The 27,969-nt window shown below is 37.0% G+C and overlaps 1 protein-coding gene across 1 annotated transcript; it reads left to right on the top strand.

Annotated features, from left to right (window-relative positions):
- The first annotated feature begins 5,266 nt into the window (after positions 1-5,266).
- On the top strand, positions 5,267-12,463 carry LOC141287508 (uncharacterized). The gene is made up of 6 exons (XM_073819669.1): positions 5,267-5,549; positions 6,046-6,192; positions 7,544-7,606; positions 7,729-7,938; positions 8,082-8,216; positions 10,092-12,463. Exons 1-6 carry the CDS (start codon positions 5,433-5,435, stop codon positions 10,305-10,307), a joined length of 888 nt encoding a protein of 295 aa, XP_073675770.1. The 5' UTR covers positions 5,267-5,432; the 3' UTR covers positions 10,308-12,463.
- The last annotated feature ends 15,506 nt before the right edge of the window (positions 12,464-27,969 follow it).

Consider the following 27,969-nt stretch of genomic DNA (forward strand, 5'->3'; position numbering starts at 1 on the left):
GAAAAGCCATTCCGCTCCAACCGCGAAGCGGGAACCCAGTCGCGCCGTTTCAGCCCTGCATGCTTCCATCTCGGCCAGTTGGAGGAATATCACCTCCTCGAATCGAGCGGCCGACGCCGCCTCAAAAGCCCGCCGCTCCTCAGTGAGAAAAAAAAAAATTACTCCCCGCTGGACCCATAGGTGATGTCTGCATTCTGTCACGTGAAGTCAGGGAGGTCTGGGTCCAAATGCAGGAGAGTAATGAATTTAATAATAAAACAATAAACAAAGCAAACAAAGCCAACACGGCAAACTAAACATAAACTTAAACATAAACTGAACAAAACAGAGAACAAGGTCTAGAGCTGGAGCAGGAACACAAAAATAACGTTGAGGACAAAAGACAATGCAGACATGAAGCAGGAGAGAAATGTGAGAGTATTTAAAGACCGGATAATAGTGAACAGATGTGAGTGAATCAGTGTTAACGACAAGGACAGGTGAATGTTATAAGAAGTGCAGTGTGAACGGCGACCTCAGGAGGCTGAGGGGAGACCCACAGCTCCGATCATGACAGTACCCCCTCCCCACGGAACGGCTCCCAGACGTTCCCTAAGTCTGGAGGGAGGAGGCATGGAGGAAGGCAAGTCAGGGGGAGGGATGGCGGGCCAGGCCCGTGTAACGGCGCGTCAGGCCCAATAGCGGACACCGCCGCGTCAGGCACGGAGATAGCGGACGTCGCCGCGTCAGGCACGGAGATAGCGGACGTCGCCGCGTCAGGCACGGAGATAGCGGACGCCGCCGCGTCAGGCACGGAGACATCGGACGCCGCCGCATCAGGCACGGAGTTAGCGGACGTCGCCACGCCAGGCACGGAGATAGCGGACGCCGCCGCGTCAGGCACGGAGATAGCGGACGCCGCCGCGTCAGGCACGGAGATAGCGGACGCCGCCGCGTCAGGCACGGAGATAGCGGACGCCGCCGCGTCAGGAAGGGAGATAGCGGACGCCGCCGCGCCAGGCACGGAGATAGCGGACGCCGCCGCGTCAGGCACGGAGATAGCGGACGCCGCCGCGTCAGGCACGGAGACATCGGACGCCGCCGCATCAGGCACGGAGTTAGCGGACGTCGCCACGCCAGGCACGGAGATAGCGGACGCCGCCGCGTCAGGCACGGAGATAGCGGACGTCGCCGCGTCAGGCACGGAGATAGCGGACGCCGCCGCGTCAGGCACGGAGATAGCGGACGCCGCCGCCTCAGGCACGGAGATAGCGGATGCCGCCGCGTCAGGAAGGGAGATAGCGGACGCCGCCGCGCCAGGCACGGAGATAGCGGACGCCGCCGCGTCAGGCACGGAGATAGCGGACGCCGCCGCGTCAGGCACGGAGATAGCGGACGCCGCCGCGTCAGGAAGGGAGATAGCGGACGCCGCCGCGCCAGGCACGGAGATAGCGGACGCCGCCGCGTCAGGCACGGAGATAGCGGACGCCGCCGCGTCAGGCACGGAGACATCGGACGCCGCCGCATCAGGCACGGAGTTAGCGGACGTCGCCACGCCAGGCACGGAGATAGCGGACGCCGCCGCGTCAGGCACGGAGATAGCGGACGTCGCCGCGTCAGGCACGGAGATAGCGGACGCCGCCGCGTCAGGCACGGAGATAGCGGACGCCGCCGCGTCAGGCACGGAGATAGCGGACGCCGCCGCGTCAGGAAGGGAGATAGCGGACGCCGCCACGCCAGGCACGGAGATAGCGGACGCCGCCGCGTCAGGCACGGAGATAGCGGACGCCGCCGCGTCAGGCACGGAGATAGCGGACGCCGCCGCGTCAGGAAGGGAGATAGCGGACGCTGCCGCGTCAGGCACGGAGATAGCGGACGCCGCCGCGTCCGGAACAGAGAGCGCGGTCACCGCCGCGTCCGGAACAGAGAGCGCGGTCTCCGCCGCGTCCGGAACAGAGAGCGCGGTTACCGCCGCGTCCGGAACAGAAGGTGCGGTCACAGGAGCGGAGACAACGGACCCTTCCGCCTTCCCACCGAAAAGCCATTCCGCTCCAACCGCGAAGCGGGAACCCAGTCGCGCCGTTTCAGCCCTGCATGCTTCCATCTCGGCCAGTTGGAGGAATATCACCTCCTCGAATCGAGCGGCCGACGCCGCCTCAAAAGCCGCCGCCTCCTCAGTGAGAAAAAAAAAAAATTACTCCCCGCTGGACCCATAGGTGATGTCTGCATTCTGTCACGTGAAGTCAGGGAGGTCTGGGTCCAAATGCAGGAGAGTAATGAATTTAATAATAAAACAATAAACAAAGCAAACAAAGCCAACACGGCAAACTAAACATAAACTTAAACATAAACTGAACAAAACAGAGAACAAGGTCTAGAGCTGGAGCAGGAACACAAAATAACGTTGAGGACAAAAGACAATGCAGACATGAAGCAGGAGAGAAATGTGAGAGTATTTAAAGACCGGATAATAGTGAACAGATGTGAGTGAATCAGTGTTAACGACAAGGACAGGTGAATGTTATAAGAAGTGCAGTGTGAACGGCGACCTCAGGAGGCTGAGGGGAGACCCACAGCTCCGATCATGACAAACAATGTTTCGTTTCAATGAAAGCTTTGATAAATTTTCTCTTTTTGCTTTTATACTGTATGACGCCAGTGCTTCCTGTAAATCACAACTAAGCCATTGTAATGCATGTGTTACAGTGCATTATTTATCTAATAGACAAATATACATCATTTATATTTACCGATTTTCAGTCACTGAAACTTCCTAACACCTATGAATGGCAGATTTAATATTATTAATATAGTGCTACTTTAGCTAATTAAATATTACTAAAATTAATTGATATTGATATTAACTTAATTGTTGTAAACTAATAAAAAAAAAAAGAGTTCCATTGACCTCGCACTCTGAAAAACATTGGGTTAAAAAGAACCACATGTAGGTTATTTTTAACCCAAGGGCTGGGTAAAAATAAGACATTTTGGGTTCATTTCACAGAGCAAAATGGTTTATTTAACCCAGCATATTGGGTTGATTCATTTTAACTTTAATACTAGTTTTTTTTTTTACTTTATAACATGAAATAATATTTACAGATTAACTTAAATCCTCCAAACTTCTGTAAAATATTCTACACAACCACTGGTTTGCATGATAACTTACTTTATTTTCCTTTATTTATATCATTTACAGCATTGTTTGTCATTTTTAATACATGAGCTATATACATTGCATATATTTAAATGTGTTTAACAAACATAGAAGAATTTTTTTTTAACATTAAACAGAAGTAGGCCTAATTCACATTTAACCAACCAGTCTTTGTTATTCTGTTTCCACTGTAACAGCGCTGGTTCTCATGAGGCCACCACCCTGCATTTTTCTCTCATCTATGATCTGAGTAACACTAAAACTACCCAAACACTGGGTTGTTATGTCTGACCCAGGAGCTGGGTAACAGAAAAACTACCCAAACACTGAAAAAATAACCCCCAAAGACTAGCATTTGGGTAAAAAAAAAAAAAACGGATTCTTTTAGAGTGCAGTATCTCATAATGTAACCCAAGTCTCAGTGACTCTTAGTCAAGAGTTAAGTTGCTTACATGTACAAAAAAGCCTTAAAGGAAAAATCATGTGATAAATGTTTGGCTTTAAGCTGCTTTATTGATTTCCATTTAGTAAAGGGTTCCCAAAAATGTTAATATATAACTACATGCATAAGACTGGCGTATATGTGCCATGTAAAGATGTTATTTCTTACATTACACATTATGGAAGACGTATTTCATAAATATGTACATTAACAGGGTCATCATTTATTTATACAGTTGAGGTCCAAAGTTTACCTACACCTTGCAGAATCTCTAAAATGTTAATTATTTTACCAAAATAAGAGGGATCATGTCATTTATTTATTCAGTACTGACCTTAATAAGATATTTCACATAAAAGATGTTTACATATAGACCAAAAGAGAAAACAATAGATGAATTTATAAAAATGACCTTGTTCAAAAGTTTACATACACTTGATTTTTAATACTGCGTTGTTACCTGAATGATCTGTTTTTTGTTTTGTTTTTAAGTGAGAGCTTTTCATAAGTTCCTTGTTTGTCCTGAACAGTTAAACTGGCCACTGTTCTTCAGACAAATCCTTCAGGTCACACAAATTCTGTGGTTTTTCAGTGTTTTTGTGTATTTGAACCCTACAACGGCTGTATGATTTTGAGATCCATCTTTTTACACTGAGGACAACTGAGGGACTCATATGCAACTATTACAGAAGGTTCAAATGCTTACTAATGCTTCAGAAGGAAACAAATGTGTACATTTTTCTTATTTTGCCTAAATATGTTTTTTTTTTCTTCCTTTTAGTACTGCCATTCCGAAGCTACAGAAGGTCCTTACATGTTTCCCAGAATACTAAATAAGTAAAATGTACCCTGATCTTCAAATTCAAAACATTTTCACCCACCGGCCCTTAATGCATTTTGTTTGAACCTTCTGTAATAGTTGCATATGAGTCTCAGTTGCCCTCAGTGTGAAAAGTTGAATCTCAAAATCATACAGTCATTTTTGGAAAGGGTTCAAATACACAAAAAATGCTGAAAAACCAAAGAATTTCTGGGACCTCACGGATTTTTCTGAAGAGCAGCGAGCAGTTTAACTTATCAGGACTCATGAACAAAAACACAGCTGTGGATCATTCAGGTAACAACACAATATTTAGAATCAAGTCTATGTAAACTTTCGAACAGGGTCATTTTTATAAATTCAACTATTATTTTCTCTTGTGTACTATATGTAAACGTCTTTTACGTTAAATATCTTTTTCAGGTCAGTACTAAATAAAAAATGTCATGCATTTTGTATAAAATACTTAACATTTTGTAGATTCTCCAATGATTATGCAAACTTTTGACCTTAACTGTACATGGGTCAATGTGTGGATGTTTTCTATAAATACCTCAGTTGTTTTTATATGAAAGTGTAAAACATTTTAATCTATTGTTAAACTTACGTTTTGATTAATATTAATAAAAACTCTTAATTTAAAATAAATTATCATAACAGTCTTATAATAGGCTACATTTTAAAAGCACTACACGTTTTAAACCTCGTTGTAAAGTACCTCACTATTCCGGTGTCTGCTGATGTTTTGGCTTCACAAACTCATACGGATTGCAACCCACGTGAACGCTTTTATTCCCGTCGATTTTTACGTAACACTTCGTTGAAAGTGGCTGCAGCCAGAACAGCATTAAGTCGCCAACAGCACCGAGTTACTTAAGAGAACCGCGGACCCCCCTCCAATGAGTTTCATAATTAGGTTGTGTAAGGGCACGTTGACGTATGAGGGTTTTAGAAGCCAGCGGGCTACAAATGCAGTCCCTTGTCGCACTGAAAACATTGATTTAGCCCCCAACTCGGATTGAGAACCAACCATGAAAACGAACAGGGAGAAAGTAATTGGAAGTCAAGTCATTTCAGCCGAATTTGTGGCAGGACTACTACTTAGCATGGCGTATAGGATGTGCTCCAGTTTGCCTTTTTCCTCAGAGGTGGGTCTTAACGTGTGTGAAATCATATAATTATATAATGTGTTGCTTGTAAGTGTTCATACGCGAAAGGAAAATTATTGTTTACTTTTGTGTGCGCTAAATGATAAAACATGGTTTCATTTACGAAAAATACCATGGTACTATAGCATCTGATAAAATACCATGACCATACTACAGTTTTCACACTGGAAGAAATGAATAGTTAAATTGTTTAGGACAAGTTCGCGTTGCTATTCAAAACCAATTTGAATTGAACAGAATTCATGGGACTCAAGACGCGTTACTTGACACGCGTTGTAAAAACGCGACGCGTTCCGTTTAAATGAGACGGAGCTGCTAAGAAGTTGTTCAGAATATTTGTTATATTATAATGTTTATTATATGTTTTATTGTAGTAGCCATGCCCGTAGTAATTTACTGAGCTTCTTGTCGGCAGTTATTGTTACTATCGTGAACCATAGATAACACTAACTTGTTATACGCTCTTATGTTGCAGTGGGAAAGCGTCAGTGACGGGAGCGCGCAGTTTGAAGTAACGCGCTCACTCGTATGTGTGTGGGTTGCCAGTAATGTTAAGTTCATTTTCTTCAAAAGCAACAACCATCCACTGTCTCTTTCTGCTCACTCCATCTCGAGGCTTGTTGTAAGTGCAATGCAGACGAGCACAAACATAGGCTTGCATATATTCTCATTAACTTTAGGAGAGATATAGTTTTATTCGAATTAAAATATTATTTAATATGAATGAATTAACTTTATTATATTGGATTATACCAACAAATGTATTTTTAAAGGTTGGGAAGTTACTCCTTACAGTTGTAACAATTGCAAAAAGTGGATAAATTCAATTGAGAACATTTGTATCTGATATATAAAACTAAAAATGACTAGGTGTAATTTAATGCAGGTTCATTCAGTCCTATTACGTATTTATTTAATCGTATTTAATCGCAATTAATTGCATCCAAAATAAAAGTTTTTGTTTACATAATATGTGTGTATACTGTGTATTATGTATATATAAATACGCACACAAACATTATATATTTTGAAAATATTTCCATGTATTTCCCTGTGTATATTTATATATATGCTGTGCAACGATTAATCACAATTTAATTGCATCCAAAAAAGAGTTTTTGTGTACATAATATATGTGTGTGTTCTGCGTATATTTAATAATGTATATATAAATACACACACATGATTGTATGTATTTAAGAAAAATATGTTGTTTATATATTAAATATATGTGTTTATAATATAAATTATATAAATATATACATGTAAATACATTACAATATTTACTATATATACTGTATGTGTGTGTCTTTATATATACACATAATAAAATTGTTAATTTTGGATTTGATTAATCATGATTAATTGTTGCTTAGCACTAATTTATAATCATTTACATAACAAAAACTTTTATTTTGGATGTGATTAATGATTTGACAGCATTGATTGAGATATAGTTTTAAATCATGATGCACATTTTAAACTACTTGACAAAACATTTTTACGTTGTAGTTCTGAGGTATATATTGTACTACATTTGTGTATTATTAAAAAAAATAATAATAATTTTAAATCATTTAATCCTCAAACATACACTGCTGTTCATAATGTCTGGGGTTGGTAAGATTTTTTGAAATAAGCTTTAAATTAATGCTTGTATTCAATAAGGATGCCTTAAAATCATTAAAGGTGATTTCTGAAGGATCATGTGACACTGAAGAGTAATAGAGTAATGCCTTCTAAAAATTTGGGTTTGCTGTCACAGGATTAAATTACATTTTAAAATATATTAAAACAGTTATTTTAATTGGACTAATATTTCACAATATTACAAAAATATTAACAAATCAGACCCCTAAACGTTTAAACAGCAATGTATATATTTAAAAGTTGCATCAATTTAATATTTATTGTTACTTTTTAACTGCATTTTAAAACATAAATTAAATAATTTTGAATGTCTTTCTAAACAGGCCTTCCTTTCATTGTTGGGAGTCTGCAGAGAGGCACACATTCAAGGAAGAGAATGCAGAAATGTATGTACTGTGACATGAAGTGTGCATTTTATTATAATAAGTCACTAAACATAAATGTAATGCCAGTCATATCCATAAATTTACAGTACCACAAAAATAAGCTCCTGACTTTTTCTCTCCAGCTTCCCATGGTGGATGTGGCAGTGTTCTTGTTCTTTCTTCTAAGCAGTTTGGTTCTTTTGATCTTGGATCACAATCAGTTGAAAGGCTATTTGAAACGATCTGAACTGCTCACTAAGCCCCAGAGGTTTTTCCTTCAAATGGATTTCTTTGCCAACTTCATTTGTGGCCTCATGTGGTTGGTTTTTCCAGGATTGCTTCTCGGGTCACAGGTAAAAATTGTAACTTAATTGCAACTGTTGTGTACCTTTGGACTATATTTGACACAAATATTTAAGAAATAGTCATAATGTTAGCTAAAAAAAACTTCAAGGTGGCATTATCCATTAATGCATTGTGTATTCATCCATTGTAGATTAATGGATCTGAGGATCATCTTTATCTCACCCGTGCATGTGGAGCCATGATGCTCGGAGACAGCTTTGCTTCTTTTATCACTCAGAAGCAAATGGGAACCAATGATGTGTCTGTCTTTAGCAGCCGAGCTGTGGTAAGTCATATTTTTAGAACATATTGCAACTTGTAAACACGATTGCACGATTAACAATCCTTTTGTGTTCAAAAACTATGTTGGAGTCAAAATGACCTACATTGGTTACCATTCAATTTACCCAAAACCGGCACTATAATAAATACTAAAGAATAAAGGAGTTCACTTGAAGAACAAAAATTTACAGATATTTTACTCACCCACTTGTCATCCAAGATGTTCATGTCTGTCTTTCTTCAGTATTAAAGATATTATGTTTTTGAGAAAAACATTTCAGGACATTGGACTTGTATGGTGCATGTGTGTTTGAACTTCTAAAATGCAGTGTAAATGCAGCTTCAAAAGGCTCTAAAGATCCCAGCCAAGGAAAAGGGTCTTATCTAGAGAAACGATTGGGTAAATTCTAAAACAAATGAACAATTTATATACTTTTTAACCTCAAATGCTCGTCTTGTCTAGCTCTGTGTATTCCGGTTCAATACAGTTAGGGTAGGTCGAAAAACTCCCAACTTTCAAAATCATCATACACGGCTGCAGAAGTACCAACCCAGTGTTTACAAAGTGCACATGCTAAGAAGATCAAATGCTTTTTATAAAAAAAAGGTAAAACAGCAATGTAGGACGATTTTGAAGTTGGAGAAGAAAATGAGATGGGAGTTTTTCGACATACCGTAACTGTCTTGAACCAGAATACAAGGTTAAAAGTATATAAATTGTCAGTTTTTCTAGAAAATAACCAATTGTTTCACTAGATAAGACCCTTCTTCCTCAGCTGGGATCGTTTAGAGCCCTTTGAAGCTGCATTCAAAACTGCATTTTGGAAGTTCAAACTTGCGTGCACCATAGAAGTCCACTATATGGAGAAAAATCCTAAAATGTTTTCCTGAAAAAACATAATTTTCTTACGATTGAAGAAAGAGAGACATGAACGTCTTGGATAACAAGGGGCTGAGTAGATTATCTGTAAATCTTTGTCCTGGAAGTGAACTTCTTCTTTAATGTAAAAACACAAAACCTATATTCCAGCTTGTAAGAGATGAAAAACTCAAATAGATATAGAAACAGTGAATTTTCCTTGGATGATTCAGAAGACAAGTCTCGATTTCGAGAAAACCTTTAGCCTTAAACTTCCTAATTTCTTATGTATTTCATATTTTAGTGTTCCATAAGCTACAATAAAGTTTTTGTACCCGACACTTCACAGTGTTGATTTTTGACTAATTGCATGGAAACCAATGGGGCTCAAACGTTATAACAATTGTGCAGCCTTTTCAAAACACTTAAATATGTTAAAACTTTGCATGCACATTCATGACCCTAAATGAGAAGTATTCACAAAATGTCAAGTGGAAACTAATAGTTTAACTAGTATTTCAAGCATTTTGAATATGGATTATGGGACAAATAAACCTCAGCACAACAGGAGGGTTAAAGGAGACCCATTATTATGCCCCGTTTCACAAGATGTAATATGTCTCAGGTGTCTCCAGAATGTGTCTCTGAAGTTTCAGCTTAAAATACACCACAGATCACTTATTATATCATTTTGAAAATGTCTATTTTTAGTGGAAGCAGAAACACACAGTTTTCATGCAAATGAACTGCTGCTCCCCGTCTCCTTTTCCACAAGAGGGCTGTGACTTTTCAGCTCATAGCTCAAATACTCTGCTAAAAACAACAGTTTGGTTTTGACCATCATGTCTATCATGCTAAAATCATGTGTTTTAACCCATATTAGTTTACATTTCTGATAACTTTTTCACATTTTCTGGATTTATTTGGTAGATGCACTAGGGACCCGATTACAGCACTTAAACATGGAAAAAGTCCGATTTTCATGATATGTCTAAGCATGTATGAATCTGTATCATTTAGGGAACTTTGGCGGTTGTCATCGCCATGATCCACACCCAGCTCACCACATCGGCATGGAAGACCCCACATCTCTGTTTGGGCCTAGTAGGGGTCAGTCTCTGGGCTGGAAACTCCATCCTTGGCTACCTGAGCTCAAAAGACATGAGGACAGAGTCAGTAAACAGTATATACTGGCATGCTGTACAGAGAAAAGACAGAACACTTTATGTACAATAGATAAATTGTCATATACATATATTATGCATTTTGATGCTTTATTATGTTTTTGACAAACTATTTATACTGTAAATCTAGTTGTTTTATGAATATTAAATAGATGTGTTTGTAAATGTTTTTTTTATTTATAGTCATGAATATTGTAAAATATCACTTTCAATATGCAATGTAGATATGCAAATAAAGACAAAGTTGTCTGGTAAATTAAATAGCACTTCATATACAGTTGCAATCGAAATTATTCGACCCCCTTGACATGCAAGACATTTTGTTCCAGATAATTTGTCTTTCTAAAAACAAATCTACAAAGGCACTATTAGATAAAGTATTTTAATACACGTTTGAGTTATTCTGAGAACATAAATTGATAAATAATGGAAAAAACAAACAAACTGGCTCTAAACGTTCATGTTCAAAATTATTCAACCCCCAAAAGTAAAATTTGGTGCAGAATCTTTTATTATTTAAAACCACCTATAAATGCTGTTTGAAAGTGTTTAAGCATTGATCACCTCTCTACTGCAATCTTGGACCATTCCTCGGCTGAAAAAGCTTTTAGATCACGGATAATCTTTGGTTTTCACTTTGCCACTGCTTTCTTCAAATTCGACCAAATATTTTCAATGAGAATTAAATCTGGAGACTGAACAGGCCACTCATGAACATTCTGTGACTGATCCCTGAACCAAGCACAAGTAGATTTGTTTGTTTACTTTGGCATGATTGTCCTGCAGGAAAGTCCATTGATCATCATCTAAGGTCTTTGCACCAAAGACATCACAATTCTTGTCAAAATGGCCTGATACTTCAAAGAATCCATGGTTTCCTTCATACGGTCATGGTTTCCACTTCATGCTACAGTAAAACAACCCCATAATTGGATCAGCTCACCTCCATGTTTGATCATGGAGATAGTGTTCTTCTGCTCATTAGTTTTCCCTTTTTTGCACCAGACATACGGCTGATCTATACGTTCAAAAAGTTCTAGTTTGGTCACATCACTCCATTAAACATTCTTCCAGAACTCCACAGGTCTATCCAAATGAATTTTAGCATATTCAAGCTGACCTTTTTGTTCTTCTTGATCAAGAATGGTATTCGCCAAGATGCCCCAACATGAAAGCCATGCCTGTCTTATGTTCATCTTCTACTCTGGAATTAAATATTTTTCCTCCTTTCATTGGGTCATCTCGCAAGTCTTTGGCTGTACATTGCAGGTATTTCTCAGTTGCTCTGATAGAACATTTTATGAAATTGTGCATTTTTGGTTCAACACCCTCAAAGGTTTTCTGGTACAACACACTTTAAACTGAGAAATAAGGTTTTTAATGTCTTAGAAATCTTCACGTAGCCTTAGACTTTCTAATACAATAAAACTATTTCATCTCTATAGCTTTTGTGAAAGCTCTGACTTTACCATATTTGCTACTCAACTTCAGCACATGCATGGGATAAATGTATAGATGTGTAACATCTCAAGCTGATTCAGTTTTTTTAATAGTATATAAAGCCTTTGTGTTGTGTTTTAGGATAATTTTGTTCCCTACCACAAAAATAAATGACTTAAAATGGCAATGCTGAATAGGGGTTGAATAATTCTGACATAGCTGTGTTATTAAAAAATCCTATAACTCAAACACATTACATTATATATTGACATTGTCACTTTTAATATGCCAGTACACTGTTGTAGATGCAATTTTTATAAAGTCCTGAAACTTCAGACAAGCTTTTATTTGTAAAGTACTGCAGTCTCTGGGGGGTTGAATAATTTTGATTGCAACTGTAAAGTCAAAGTTAACAGTGTTTTGTCAGCTGTCCATGAATCACCTCCTTTCACACGTTTAGGTGTCGAGTCATTCTCCTCCAATGTGCACTAAACCATTTGTTTTGCAACTTTGACTTTATTTAACACCCTGTTGTTTTTTTAAGTAATAATATGCTCCACTCAGAATGTTCTTCAATCTAAGTTTGACATAAGAACATACACTGCTTTTTCTGTCTTTCTTTCTTTCTTTCTTTTTTACCTCTGGCCAAGGAGCTCCATCTACGGTCTCATTCTTGAGTTGATTGTCACTGGCAGCTTTATAAGTGCTTGGCAGTTGTTTGGGCTCTTTGGCAAGGCCTGTGTGAGCAGTAACATTGACCTTAATTAAACTTCATTTCTCCTGCAAAGGCCATGATGTTGTCCCACTTAACAGGACCCTGCAAAACCAAATAAACAGCTTTACCGTGCAGCTGAGATCTATTAACACCTCTAACAAACTCTGCCCAGTGCCTTGCACAAGAAATCTGCATCGACAGCTCAGTTTCAGCACAGTGTGTTTTAAACCTGGCCACTTGATGGCGCTGTATACACAGATATAACAGCTGACAACAGTGCTGGTAAATTTACCATGATATGTTATTAAAATGCCATTTGTAAATTACAGTTGGATAATCAGAACCGAAAATACTTGATGTAGCATAAATATCCTAATAAGCTCTTTATCTAGGAAAATTAAGCAATAAGATGCTTTTAAAGGCTTAGTTCCAGATAGCTATTACATACAGTCCCGTTCTTTCTCATGCATGCTCATTCAGGATTAAGTTACCAAAAAATAAAAACTCGGTCATCAGTTACTCTCGTTTAATTTTTTGCTGTAGAACACAAAAGGAAAAATTCTAAAGAATTGTACGGATTGTTATTTCCATGCAGTTACAATGAACAATGACTGAAGCATTCAAGCTCCAAAGAGCAAAAAAAGAACCTTTAAAAGTACCATAAAAGTAGTCCAAGTCTTTCTAAGTCTTTTAAAGCCATACAAACTGATGTCGAGGGAAAGTACAAAAACAGGAAATGATTATAAACCAATTTACATGAGGTAACAGTTTTGCCAGAAATTGCTACACATTCTGAACTTATATTAAATATTTGTTTGAAAATCATAAAAGATTTAATATTTCATGTACTAACATTTACAATTAATACAGTTAAAGTCAAAAGTTTACATACACATATAGTCCACAAGAGAAAATAATAGCTGAATTTATTAAAATTACCCCGTTCAAAAGTTTACATACACTTGATTCTTGATACTGTGTCCACAGCTGTTTTTTTGTTTAGTGATAGCTGTTCTTGAGCCCCTTCTTTGTCCTGAACAGTTAAACTGCCCACTGTTCATCAGAAAAATCCTTCAGGTCCCACAATTTTTTTTGTGTAGTTGAACCCTTTCAAACAATGACTGTATGAGTTTGAGGTCCATATTCTCACACTGTGGACAACTGAGAGTCTCATATGCTATTACAGAAGGTTCAAATGTTCGATTCTCCTGAAGGAAAAACAATGCATTAAGAGGGGTGGGTGGGGGTGAAAACTTTTGAATAGAATAAAGTTACGTACATTTTTGTTATTTTGCCTAAATATCATTTTTTTTTTTTTTAGTACTGCCCTACAGATGCTGAAAAAACAAAGAAATTGTGGGACCTGAAGGATTTTTTTTGAAGAACAGCGGGCAGTTTAACTGTTCAGGGCGAACAAGGGACTCATGAACAACTATCACTAAAAAGAAAAACACACACACAGCTGTGGATCATTCAGGTAACAACACAGGTAAAAACATTATTAAGAATCAAATGTATGTAAACATTTGAACAGGATCATTTTTATCAATTTAACTATTGTTTTTTTCTTGTGGTCTATATGTAAACGTCTTTTATGTGAAATATCTCATTCAGGTCAGTACTAAATTTAAAAATAACAGGATTCCTTTTATTTTGGTACAGTAATTAACATTTTGCAGATTCTGCAACGTAAACTTTTGTATGGAACTGTATATTATATAATAAACACATGACCCACACACACACACACGCACAAAACAAGCCCATTTAAGATGAATTGCATTAGCTAATCTCATGCGTCACATTTTCACTAAAGGACAGTGGGTTTCCACAAAGCTATCCAAATTCCAGGCTGATTTGTATTTAACCCTTTAGAATGAAGTGCCAAACCAATTTTCTACTTGCAAAGGATGTTGTAAAGAATTACAACACGTTTGCTATTTTACTATTTAGTCAATTTTATTGTTATTGACTTTTTAACAAGACCTATAACAAATCATTTGGGCACCCTTGCATCTCATTTCCACTGTTATATGCAGCTATTTGGGCTTGATTTAAACAGCTTTGCAGGCCTGCCTCCAGATATAGCTAGCATGTAAAAGGGGTGGCCCTGACATCTGATGAAATGTCGTGTTGTGTGTTGTGATTAGGTTGCTGAGGGACCTGTAATTCAAAGAAGTACTAGAGAAATACCAGCAATTTTAGTGCGCTGAGTGACACTTCTGTCTCAATGGGATAATTCAGCTTAATTCACCTACGCAAACCTAAATTCCTTCGAGGATGTGATCCTTCCAGTGCGCCATCACATTTAACTTATTTTAAGCACAAGAGCAGCTGCATATTTTGTATTTTATATGTAGGTTTCGCCTACAGCTCTGACATTTTTGCTTGAAAAAGTACTATGGAGGTAACAGTTCTTCGAAATTTTCAGGTCACGACCCCAAAGTTTTCATAACTCTCTGATGATGCCTGAAGCATCTCCGTTTGATCTGACACATGGTTTCGATGATGTTCTGTAATAAATCTAATGTTTTGTTATGTAAACACGGGAATGGGAACAGGGACCCAAGCACAAGCTGTCTGTTTGGACAGTGTGGCCACAGACCGAGCACACAGCCATAGCTAAACCTCACTTTCAGAACAACAAAATGACTTTGGCTAGAGAGTCCGATCTCTATCAGATTAAAGTCTTCACTGGAAGTGCTGAGCTCAGAAAGGGAATGATTCATAAAGTCCACCCAAAGGTGACGTCAAGATGAAAGTAGTTGAGAAACACTACAATGTGTTTATTTAAAGTGACTAACTTTTTACATTTTGTTAAAGGAATTTATCCACAAACGTCTGTATTTATAAACCAAATAGTGTTTTTAGGTGACTTTTATGTTAAGTTTACAATTACTGCATTACGATTCCTTGTCAGTGTTGGGGTAACGCATTACAAGTAACGCAAGTTACGTAATAATATTACTTTTTCCAAGTAACTAGTAAAGTAACGCATTACTTCTTAATTGGCAAGAAAATATCTGAGTTACTTTTTCAAATAAGCAACGCCAGTTTCTTATTTATTGATTAAAAGCTCTACTGTCCCCATGTTGAGAGAAATCGTACGATGTTACTTTAGTTCTAGAATAAATGTGAACATGCATTAATTCATCTCACTCACTAAAAAACAGATACAGTACTCCTCAAAATGAATAAAAACAGTAACAATTCAACTCAGAATATGACGCAAACCTGCAGTAATTAGTGCCTTGCAAAAGTATTCATTTTTTTCACATTTTGTTTTGTTGCAGCATTATGTTAAACTGCTTTAAATTACTTTTTTTCCACATCAATCTACATCTCATAAACCATAATGACAAAGCATGAAACAAGTTAACAACTTTGCAAATTTATTAGAAACAAAAACTGAAAAGATCCCATTGCATAAGTATTCATACTGTGGCGGGAGGAGCAAACGACAGACACAGTGGGTGTGGCGTCAGGCCTCGGAGAGGCTTTTATTAAACAGAAAATGAAAGAAAAGTGTCCAAAGGGGAAATAAGTGTCCAAATAAACAGGGAATCTGGTGTCCTCGTGTGAAGGAGTTCCGTGAAGGAGGGGCAGTGTTCAGAAGGGAAGGGTCCAGGTAAGGGGCGGAGTCCGGCGGCCGCACACGCTCCCCGCTTGGGACCGGGGCGCTAGGGGCGGCGGCATCTCCTGCGGCTTCGTCCCTTCCGCGCCTCCACGGCGCTTCCAACGGGGAATTTACGGCCCGGCATCCTGGCCCATCGGCCGTCACGGGTGCGGTCTTCAGCCGGACCGTGGGACCGTGGGTCCGGCGGCTCGTCCTTCTTGGCGGCGCTGGCTTCCCTCTTCACCCCTTCCTGGACCCGCGAGGACACCAGCGTGCATGCACGGGGGAGAGACCGGTCTCCTGAGGAGAGGTGCGCTCGGCATTTAAACAGCGGCGGTGATGAGGCTTCATTCCATTCAGGTGCTCCTCATCACACGCCGCCAGCCCGAGACGTTTCCGCGCCCCTCCTCTCCCATTCACACCCACTCCCGTCGGGAGCCTGGAGAAGGGCGGCGAATAAGGGACGGGGTGGTGATGATAATTAGGGGGGAGGCAGCCGACTCGTCACAATACCCTTTTCTGGGACACTCGAAATTTAGCTCAGGAGCATTCATATTGCTTCTAGATGTTACTACACTTCGAGTGGAGTTAAACTGTGGCAAATTCATTTGAATGAGTATGATTTAGAAAGGCACACACCTCTCAGAAAAGGTCTAACAGCTGAAAATGCATATTAGAGCAAAAACCAAGTCCTGAGGTCAAGATAACTGCCTGTAGAGCTCAGTGACAGACTTGCATTCAGGCAATGATCTAGGGAAGAGTTCAGAAAAAAATCTGCTGCATTGTAGCCTCCATTATCCATGATGGAAGACGATTGGAACAACTAGGACTGAAAATGTCTGCCAGCCCCCATTCAAGCTGACGGAGCTTGAGAGGTGAAAATGTGAGGCAAAGAATGGCAGATAATTGCCAAATGCAGATGTGCAAAGCTTGTCACATCATACCCAAAAAGACTTGAGGCTGTAAAGGTGCTTCAACTATGTGCTGAGTTAAGGTTATGAATACTTATGCAATGTACTTATTTCAGTGTTTTATTTTTAATACATTTGTCAAATTTGCAAATGTGGTTTTTGCTTTGTCATTATTATGGTGTATGGAGTGTAAATTGATGTGGGGAAAACAAAACAAAATATGAAAAAAAATTAAGGCACTGTAAATATGTTAAATAATACAAATATCCTTTATGTATTTAATCCCATTTTATTAACGATGTCTTTGCTGCCAACCTTCGATGATCCAATTCATCCATACTAATAAGCAAAAATTACTCAAGATAATCTAACATTTGTTTTCCTTTTTTACTACTAAAGAGTTGACATTTTTTCTTCTGCGGTCTACTGTACAAACATGAATTTACTTTTCTCTAAGCCTGAGGTTTTTTGGTGTGAGAAAAGGCTTTTACATTTGCAAAAAATAGAACTTTTTATAATAAAAACAAACAAGCAAGCTCTGCCCAAATTTAAAAAGTAACGCAAAAGTAATTTAATTCATTACTTTTCATACAAAGTAACCAAGTCATGTAACTATACTTTTTTAGGGAGTAACTCAATATTGTAATGCATTACTTTTAAAAGTAACTTTCACCAACACTGTTGTAAAATGTTGCATTGATAAATTTTTCACGCACGCACGCATGCACAAAAAACTTCTCTAATCTCATTGTTTTGTTCCTGTTGGTCAACAGAGGGCGTTAGTCAATAAAGCAGTGGTTAGTAATATCATTCGCTATCTTCCGCTAGTTAGTTGTTAGCATTAGTTTTGGCCTTGGCAGTTGATCGTGGATTAAAGTGAACGACCACAACAAGAGCCTAATTTGATAAGGTAAGACATCTTTATCAGCTTTTGTGTCAGCAAAAAACAAAAAAAAAAACATTTGCAATGCGATTTGCTGGTTTTCGTTGTTTTACACGGTGACCGAGAAAGCATGCGATGGAACTTTAAGGTTTCTTGCTCTTGGTTTTTTCAGTTTATTGGCGTCTTCACTGTCTTTCGGCATGATACATATTTATATGTGACCCTGGACCACAAAACCAATAGATGGGGTCAATTTTTAAGTTGTCCAGTTAAGTTTTTAGCAATGCATATTACTAATCAAAAATTAAGTTTTGATATATTTATGATAGGAAATTTACAAAATGTCACAATGGAACATGATTTTTATTTAATATCCGATTTTTGGCATAAAAGAAGAATCTATCATTTTGAACCATACAATGTATTTTGGCAACTTAAAGTTATTAATAGGTGGTAAAGATACATAAGAGCAGCATTAATTAGGATATTAGCCTAATATTTCACCTAACTTACCTGACTGGAAATGACGAAGAACAAACATGAATTTTGTCAAGATTCTTGCCCTGGAAATCCTGGTTCAGTTTGGCCAACCACAAACGCCTTTTGTTCCTCAAAGAGTCTTTTGCACTCTTCTCTTTCAATTTTGTTATAAGTTTTGGCAGTCTATAGTACTTCAAAAGTTCTTCCTGGTCCAACGATTAGTACAGCCCAAAACGTGACAGTAATTGATCATTTTCAGCAGCAATAATCAGCAAAATATTCCAGTTTTGTTCAGTTCATGCCATTGTTTACCATTGCTGTCAGTATGGCCGATTGATGACTGTACGTGTGCCCCAATATGAAATCAAGGTCTTGTAATTATTTGCAGAGCTGGTTTTGTAACATTTCTCCAAAGTGAACTTGTCAACATTTATTTATTCATAAATATTAATTCATCATTGACCACGCCCTGATAATATAAGTAACGCTTTCTTTTTCAGCCAATAAATTGGGATTTTCTATATTAAAAAATAGGTCTTTTTTTATTTGGGCTAGTTAAATTAATTTTCGGGCTACCAAAATCTGAAGTGTACCTGCCCAAAGGGCTACCGGAAATTTAGAAATTTTGCGAGCCCTGATGTGGCCTTTAGAGAAATTAAACTGATGACAATTTATTAACATTATGTATATAAACAGGACTTTGCATTAACTTTTTTGCTCACCAGCACACTGTTGTTAGTGGTTTTTCAAAATTACTAGCCACTCAGAATTTTCACTGGGAACAATTTTGTTGTTGGGAAATTACGTTTTATATGACTGATAAGTTACTGCATAATAACATTGATTTAAATTGATTTCCAGGTCTCTTTTTTTCCCTATTTAAAGGGCATTTTTCTCTAACCTTATTAAATGCGTCATCTTTCATTTTAAATTCTGATATTTTATTAATAATTTAATTTAATTTAATAAGACACTACAGGCCTGTTACCAATCAAATTGGTATTAAAAAACAATCTTTTCACTGCAGAAGAAACAGAAGCAGCAGCAGTGGCATTTAGATGCATTTATACATGCTTAATGAAGAATGAACAGTGTAGTATGAAAGCATTTACTGTTTAAATAATGTTATGAGTTTGGTGTTTAAAATCAGTTTCTTTATATATATATATATATATATATATATATTTATATATATTTATATTTACTTATTTTTAAAAGTAGCTTATATTTGCTTTTTTTCCAACATTTCCTGTTTTATAAAACAGGAAATGTTGGAAAAAAAGCAAATATAAGTAAAGTTAAAAATAAGTAAATCGCCAATAGGTGGCAGCAAGTGACTATTTTCGTTCAAAACAAAGATCATTTGGTATTAAATTAATATCAAATTTACAATCATGGTTTTCAGAGATAATGCAGCATTTATGATGGTCCAAGTACATTAAACATGAATGTTTACATTCTTGGCAGTTTCACAGAAAAAGCATCAGAGTCTTGTTTTAAACAAGTGTTTACTAAATAAATCATGTTGCTGTGTTTGTTCTAATTGAGTATAAAGAGAGTTTTGTCGCACATTTGAATTTCGGTGAATGAAATTTTGTTTATTCTCACACTTCACAATCCTATTTCAGCTTTGTCCTGAACAGTTTTTCAGCATGTTATTTCTGGCCATTTTCTGACTCAGGAGGTAAAAATTGGCCCATAATTTTTCTGGGAAATTTAAAAAAATTTTTAAAATGGCAACTTTCATGGTTTTTTGACACTGGCAAACCTGGCAAAATAAATGAAAATCTAGTGTCAGTGTGCAAACAAAGTGGTTGCTCACAACAAGTTTTTTTATTTTTTATTATTATGATTATTATGACAGTGATTTTGTCAAAATTATTTATACATTTGATTGATCTCTTCTAATTGATCTCTGGTGATTTTGCACTCTGCCCATCCATTTATGCCCTTTCAGTCAGATGAATTTGTGCACTCCATTTTATCACAACTGTGCATGTCCAGTGACACATCAATCCGATTCAGCACTTTTCTTGTAAAACTGCAGGTAGCGGTGCTTAAGCCCTTCAATTAGAAATGCACAGTTGGCCTATTAGTTGTTCACTGACCTTGTCAGTACAGCTTTCGACTGTAAGAGTGGGAAATGTTTTTTTCAGTAGACTGTTCACCCTCTACAGTTGACTTCATATTTCATAATTAATAACCTCTGTTTCCAAAACCAAGTGAGCTGCCATAGCAGCGTTTCAAGGAACTTAAAAGATAACTGTTGCCAAAATGCAACCTGGGCTGTTTTTTTTTTTACTGTAAACGAGACAAACATATATCTAAAAGCATAATTACGACAAACGAGCCGTTTTTGAGATTGACGCTCGCAGCCGTCTTGGCAGTCAAGAGGTGTCGATCTCCGAATGCGAATGAATGGACTCCATAGGACGAAATATTAGGCTTATATGAGGCTCTTTTTACAACTAGAAGTTTAATATTGTTTTTCACTTGCGACAAAACAACGAATTAGCCGTGCATTTATATGGAAATATGCTTTAGGAGCTATCCATCCTCGCATTCGGAGATCGACACTTCTTGACTGGCAAGACGGCTGCGAACGGAAACTCAAACAGTGTAAGTGAGGTGTTCAAAACCTTTCTTTTTAGTAAACTGTGTGTACACGAACAATGTTCTCAATGCTCGAGTTTATGTGTAGAGACCCAGGCGATACTTCGAGCAAAGTTTCATGGTGTGTCGAGCCTTCTTAGTGTTGTAGAAATATCGATTTTGATGCGCTCAAAGTTATGCCCCTAGTACTCCCATACACCAGCCATTGACCACAAAACTAAATCACAGTCAATCTCAAAAACGGCTCGTTTGTCGTAATTATGCTTTTAGATATAAGTTTGTCTCGTTTACAGTAAAAAAAAACAGCCCAGGTTGCATTTTGGCAACAGTTATCCTTTAAGAGCTAAAACCAGTTTGAAAATGGATTATTAAAGAAAAAGTTCACTTAAAAAAATAAAATTGGCTGAAAATGTTCTCACCCTCAGGCCATCCCAGATTTAGATGAGTTTGTTTATTCATCAGAACAGATTTGGATAAATTTAGCATTTTTACATGCTCACCAATGGATCCTCTGCAGTGAATTGGTGCTGTCAGAATGAGTCCAAACAGCTAATAAAAACATTACAATAATCCACAAAGCAGACTTTTCTTTCAGATGACCTCTCATTCTGACGGCACCCATTCACTACAGAGGATTAACTGGTGAGCAGGTGGTGTAATGTATATTCTGATGAAGAAATAATCTAATTTACAAAATGTTAATATTTGGGTGAACTGTTGCTTCATTACTATGGCGTTTTGGTGCCATGTAAAAAAAAAAAAAAAAAAAGTAAGATTAAGAGATTAAAGTCTTAATATTTCAAGAATAAAGTTTCAACTTTATTCTCTAAATATTTCGAGAGTTAAGTCAAAGTGTCATTAATATTTGTGTGAAATATTGCTTCATTACAACGGTGTTTTAGTGCCGTGTTACGAGATTAAGGTCATAATATTTACAGCCAAAATTAGAGAATACAGTCAAAATATTTTGAGAATAAAGTCAAAATTACTAACTTATGTTAACCAGTTGGAGTCTAATTCAAACTTTGGAATGATTTATTCTTGTTTTTAATTAAAAACATGTGAGGAATGAAAGATTGCATGCCACAGATTTTTTTTTTGCAGAGTAGGTGGGGGAATTTTCATGAAGAAAACAGTATAATTTAATGATTTAATTTTGAGAATAAATTAAAAATATTTTTTATACTTTATTTCATACTTTACTCTCGAAACATTGACTTTATTCTTGAAACATTATGACTTTATTCTCTAAACATTTTGACTTTATTCTTGAAACATTATGACTTTATTCTCTAAACATTTTGACTTTATTCTCTAAACATTAGAACTTTATTCTCGAAACATTACAACTTTAGTCTTTAGAATTTCATTCTAAAGTATAAGCTTAATAAAAAAGTCATATGTCTTTGTTGACAGTCTTGTTCATCTCTATACTAGAGCCAGACACCATATTTCTTTGGCTCCACATCAAAAATGTCCTTTTTGAAGCTTATTGACTGATCATTCTCACCAAGGAGCACATTTCCTGTAAAGCTGCTTTTTTCTGGGCTACATTTATGTCCTTTTTTGCAAGAAGTAGCCTGCAAAAAAAAAAAAAAAAAAAAAAAACACAGCTGTGGTTTTTTTCTACATGGGAAAGGAAGTGAATTGGTGATGGTTTTACTAGAGATAAGACATGAGTTGTCATTCTTTTTTTTTTTTTTTTTCTTTTTTTTGGTCTGTGAAAGAAGGCTCCCATGAGTCAAGATGTGCTTTTCTCGATAACATCCGTTATAGTGTTCACCTCACGTATTCCCAGATGTCATCTAACAATGCAGATCTTAGATAATTGGTATATAAAATTTTGACAATCACAATACAAAATTCAGCCAATGTTCCACTTCATGAAACATGAGCAGAATGGATTTCTGCACTAAAGAAATCATGCTTAGATTGAGTAAATGGCAATATCTATTACATATTTTAAAAAAATGTAAAACCAACAGACACATTTGCCTTCCTCCGCACATTCACTGGGAATTGGATAATTATGGATGCAGTGTTTGCCAGTTTTATTTCCATTAGTTTTTTTTTTTATATATGTTTTATTAATTTTCATTTATCTTTATAAAGAAACATACTTGCAAAATAATGACAACATAAAGACTGCGACAGGTAAATGTATAATTTAGTCAGTTGTCACTCTTGTTCTGTTATTGTTGAGGTCTTTGTGTTGCATTTTAAGACATTACATAAATGCTTTTATCTTATGAAAGGTCATAATACAGTATTGTGATGTTTTAGTAACTTAATGGGATGGTAAAAAAAAAGTTCTGTCATTATTTACTTTATATTTATGTCATTTCTGCAGAACACAAAAAAAGATATTTTAAAGAACATTAGTAGCTATATGGAAGCCTGTTTCCGCCACTGAATAAAAAAAGATAATTAGGAATTTTAATCTCACAATTCTGCCTTTTTTTCCACAGAATTGCTTGACAAAATCAAAATTGCAAGAAAAAAGTCAGAATTGCGAGTTTATATCCTGCATTTCTGAGACAATTGTGGTTTGTAGGCACATTTTGGAAAAAAAAAAGTTTTGTGTTGTCACAAGTTTTGTATTTCACAATTCTGACTCGATTTCTCAGAATTGCATTTTTTTTTAAATCTTGCATTTATGACTTTCGACCTCCTAATTGTGGCTTTACATCTCACAATTTTGAAACAAAAAAGTCAGAATTGTGAGTTTGTTGGCAAATTTGGGAAAAAAGTCAGAACTGCGATTTTGAAGGTAATTTTGAGACAAAAAGTCAGAATTGCAAGTTTATGTCTCACAATTCTGACTTAATTTCTCTTTTTTTGCAATCTTGCAATTCTGACTTTAAACTCGCAATTGTGGGTTTGTATCACACAATTTTGAGAAAAGAAGTCACAATTGCGAGTTTCATATATTTTTTTTAGAATTGCAGTTTATCTCACAATTTTGACTTTATAACTTGTAATTGTGGCTTTATATCTTATGGTTCTGAGAAAAAAAAGTCAGAATTGTGATATTATAGGCAATTTTGAGGCAAATTAATTTGAGTTAATTTCTCAGAATTGCAATTTTTTTTTAATCTTCCAATGACTTTATTCCCCGCAATTGTAGGTTTATATCTCACAATTATGAGAAAAAAAGTCAGAATTGCAAGTTTGTAGGCAAATTTGGGAAACAAAGTCAGAATTGCAACTTTATAGACAATTTTGAAAAAAAAATCTGAATTGCCAGTTTGTAGGCAATTTTGAGAAAAAAAGTCAGATTTGTGAGAAGTCGCAGTTTTTTCAGGGCAGAAGCAGGCATCCATACTAAACAGTATGGACACAAACAGAAGAAATTTGACACAAGTCCCACAAAAGAAAGTCAGTTGTAGATTTTTACAGTTACGTTTTTGGTGAGTACTTTGCTTTCCATGACGTAAATTGTTCAGTTAAGTAAATATGATGCCATAAAGCAAAAAAAGAAAAAGAAAAAAGCAATAGTTAACATAGAGATGTTTAAAACATTAAAAAAAATTGTGAGCAAATATAGTTTATGGCAGCTTCATTTTTTTTAAGTTCAGTAATAACATTTACTACCAGAATATCAATTAGTTTAGTTAAACCTACAGGCAGATTTTACTTTACATTTTAAAGTATTTTTTAAAGTTCTAAACAAACAGCACTTTTTCAGTTTGTTTGTAGTTTGGTTCGAAAAAGGACCAAAAAGGAAATTGATACATTTGGTCCTGGTGCGCTTAGCTTTCACACTGGCATTTTTGACAGCAAACCTAAAGGCATAGTAATACATTCACAACCTGATTGGTCGAGTTGAATGACATATATTTTGTGACGGAACTCCAAACCCTCCAAACAAAAGGAAAAGGTGCGTTCGACTTAAAGCGGCGCAGCGGGTGTATGACCTCAAAGTACCCATTCACTGATTGCTCGGTGCCGCTTTAAGTCAAATACACCTAATGCTGTCTGCTAGACTAAGCATGCTCATTGTTCCGTGTATATAGCTATATTTTCACCACCTGCAAACTAACAAAGAGCTCATAAAAGGCACTTTACCTCCTCATTGCTCCATGTTTCCCCTGTGCTCATTTTGTCTTGGGTAGCTACACCACTCATTCCCTTCATGATCACGTCGTATAGCATCACATCTCGTCATTATTTGGTTCGTTTAGAAGTATTTGTTCTGGGTTGCATTCATATTTTGTTTGAATCGCACCAGAGGTCTTTTGGAAATGGGAATACTGAACTGCACTAACAGAGCAATCGCACTACAGTTTGTTTTAATAAAACTGTGAACACCCCCTTAATCAGTCAAAAACCGTGCATTTAATTCAATGCATTTACAAATTTCATGACTGAGGCCCTCAAATTTGATATAAAAATAAGTGTATACAAGTGTGCGAAATGTAGGATTGCTTCTCCGGAGAGTTGTCCGATAAGAAGCAATACAAGCAAGCTGCTTATTTTTAAATGCCAATTGCGAATGCAGCACAACCAATAGCCACAATCACTGGCCGTGTCCAAAACAATGCCCACAGATTAGCCTTTAATAGTCATTAGGCTTTGTTGGCTCTTGAAAGCCCCAGTGTGCTATGGGATTTCCTGCGGCTGCCGGGAGTTTTCCCAGTGTCAGCAGAAGGGGGCACTTTTTTTGTAAGCTGAACAACAGTAAACAGATTATATGGCAGACAAACAACAGAAAGTGTTCCTAACTGATCACCTCATTACAGAGGAATAACAAGGCCGGCTAAGATTAGCAGCGGGGGGATGAGAACTTGATTGTGGTGGTATTACAGAGGTCCCTTAAACCGTACTGCTTATTAGCCGCAGGTTGAAACGCTCCTGTGTGGGTTTTAAATGGAGTCGGGCTCCTCCTGTAGGCTGGCTGTAGACGTTCCCTCAGTGGGATCGCATTAACCCTCGCTGTGAGCAGCACGGCTGCCCTGCAGAGCTCTGGAAGTAGGACTGCTAATTTAGCTTATTATAATTCAAAGACGTATTTCACCGGTTGCTTGGTTACCGAGAGAGCTCACTGCACGACCAAGACCTCGGTTTATTTAAATCAACATTTGTGCACTTTGGGCCATTTATTTCAGGCACCACAAAAGAAGGGATATTGACTTTTTTTGTGCAATAAGTGTTTAATGTTATTGATGTCACTGAATGGGTCATTTAGGCTCATTAGCCTGCGTCTGCGTCACTAACTATTTCAAAATGATTGAAACGGGGTTTCATACGGAAAACATGCATGTGAAAAACACATTTGTTCCTCTCCTCTGTCCCAGATGCACTAATTTATATCGTCCTGGGCAGATGGTGTTGCCTGTTGCAATCGATTCCTTTATACTACGTGGTGGCTAATGTTTACTAAACAGAATCACAGTGAATTGAATCTCACAAAAACATGTCCAGGTTATAGTTCATCCTAAAATCAAAAGACAAAAATGAAAGAAGTTAAACTTCATGAAAAGGTAGCATGTTTTTGGGACAATTTGCTATTTATTTATTTATTTATTTGTTTATTCATTTGCTTATTAATGTCATAATGCAAACAATAAATAAATGAATAAGTTGTTTATTTATTTATTTTTCACATGCATATTTATGTATGTGCTTATTTGTTTGTGCTTATTTATTTGCTTATTTATGTGCTTATTGTTTGTGCTTATTTATATGCTTATTTATTTATTGTTTGTTTGCATTATGACATTAACACATTGGATATTTATTTATGCGCTTATTTATTTGCTTATATGCACTTATTGTTTGTGCTTATTTATATGCTTATTTATTTATTGTTTGATTGCATTGACATTAAACACATTTCCCCTTCACATTGTCATTACCATAATATATCAAATAAAACCATAATACATTTTTTTGCAATAATATTATCTCATTCTCAGAACTGTATTTATTTGCTCATTTATTCATGTGTGCTTATTTATTTACTGTTTGTTTGTTTGCATTGACATTAACAAGTTTATTTATTATCATTTTTTTATGTGCTTATTTATTTATGCGCTTATTTATGATTATTTATTTCTTTGTTTTATGCATTATGATATTAACAAGTTATTTATTTTTATTTATGTGCTTATTTATGCACTTATTTATTTATATGCTTACTTATTTTTTGTTTGTTTGCATTATGACATTAACAAACACATTTCTCCTCACATTCTCATTACTGTAATATATAAAACAAAATAAACTGACTTTTTTTGTTTATTCATTTAATTTTTAAAGTACATATTTATGTGGTTATTTATTTGATTATTTTTTCATTTATTTGATTATTTATGTGCTTATATGCTTATTTATTGTTTGTTTGTTTGTATTATGACTAGTGGTGGGCCGTTATCGGCGTTAACGTGCTGCGTTAACGTGAAACTCTTATCGCACGATAAAAAAAATATCGCCGTTAATCTATTCTCAAATTTGGGTTGGGAGCTGGGTCTAAACTACGCAAGCTATGATGACTTTCACCTTGATAGTTTAACGCGGATGTATACCGAAGACTATAGAATATGGTCGTGCGTTTAAGTCTCCTCCGCCAAAACACAGACGGGATCGCGTCGTCCTCCATTCATAAAAACCGAATGTACTATAGCGCAATGCCACGTAAATTCGTCGTTTTTTGGATTCATAAATCAAATGTTGGTCAGTCACTTAATTCAAATCGCGATATGGACTAGTGTATGTGAAAACTGAAATGCAAAAAGACCGTTTTAATATGAATCCGGTATGTTTCGTTTGTCTAGCTGTATGTATGCATTGCGGAGACCAGCTTTTACTACACCAAAGACTATAGAATACCCAAGACATGTCACTCGTGTAGTTTTGAATGGGGAAAAATGCAACGCTCATTATGGCCGCGAAGCCCCGCCTTCTTAGTGAAAGAGCCAATCGTTGATTAGAAAAGTCAGCGCGTCACTGCAGCTGCCGTTAGAAGTCCCGGTTGCTATAGAAACAATCGGCGCTCTAAGACGTGCGCTCAGTTCTGCGCATGCGCACTGGCTCATCTAGCCGGAAAAATAAGCG

Source organism: Garra rufa, chromosome 15 (assembly GCF_049309525.1).
Source record: "Garra rufa chromosome 15, GarRuf1.0, whole genome shotgun sequence".
Taxonomy (NCBI): Eukaryota; Metazoa; Chordata; class Actinopteri; order Cypriniformes; family Cyprinidae; genus Garra; species Garra rufa.

Excerpts from the sequence above, each read along its gene's own strand:
- LOC141287508 (XM_073819669.1), top strand. The coding sequence starts at position 5,433 with ATGAAAACGAACAGGGAGAAAGTAATTGGAAGTCAAGTCATTTCAGCC. Across the intron at positions 6,193-7,543 it reads ACTCCATCTCGAGGCTTGTT|GCCTTCCTTTCATTGTTGGG; the intron begins GTAAGTGCAATG and ends CTTTCTAAACAG. Across the intron at positions 7,607-7,728 it reads AAGGAAGAGAATGCAGAAAT|CTTCCCATGGTGGATGTGGC; the intron begins GTATGTACTGTG and ends TTTTCTCTCCAG.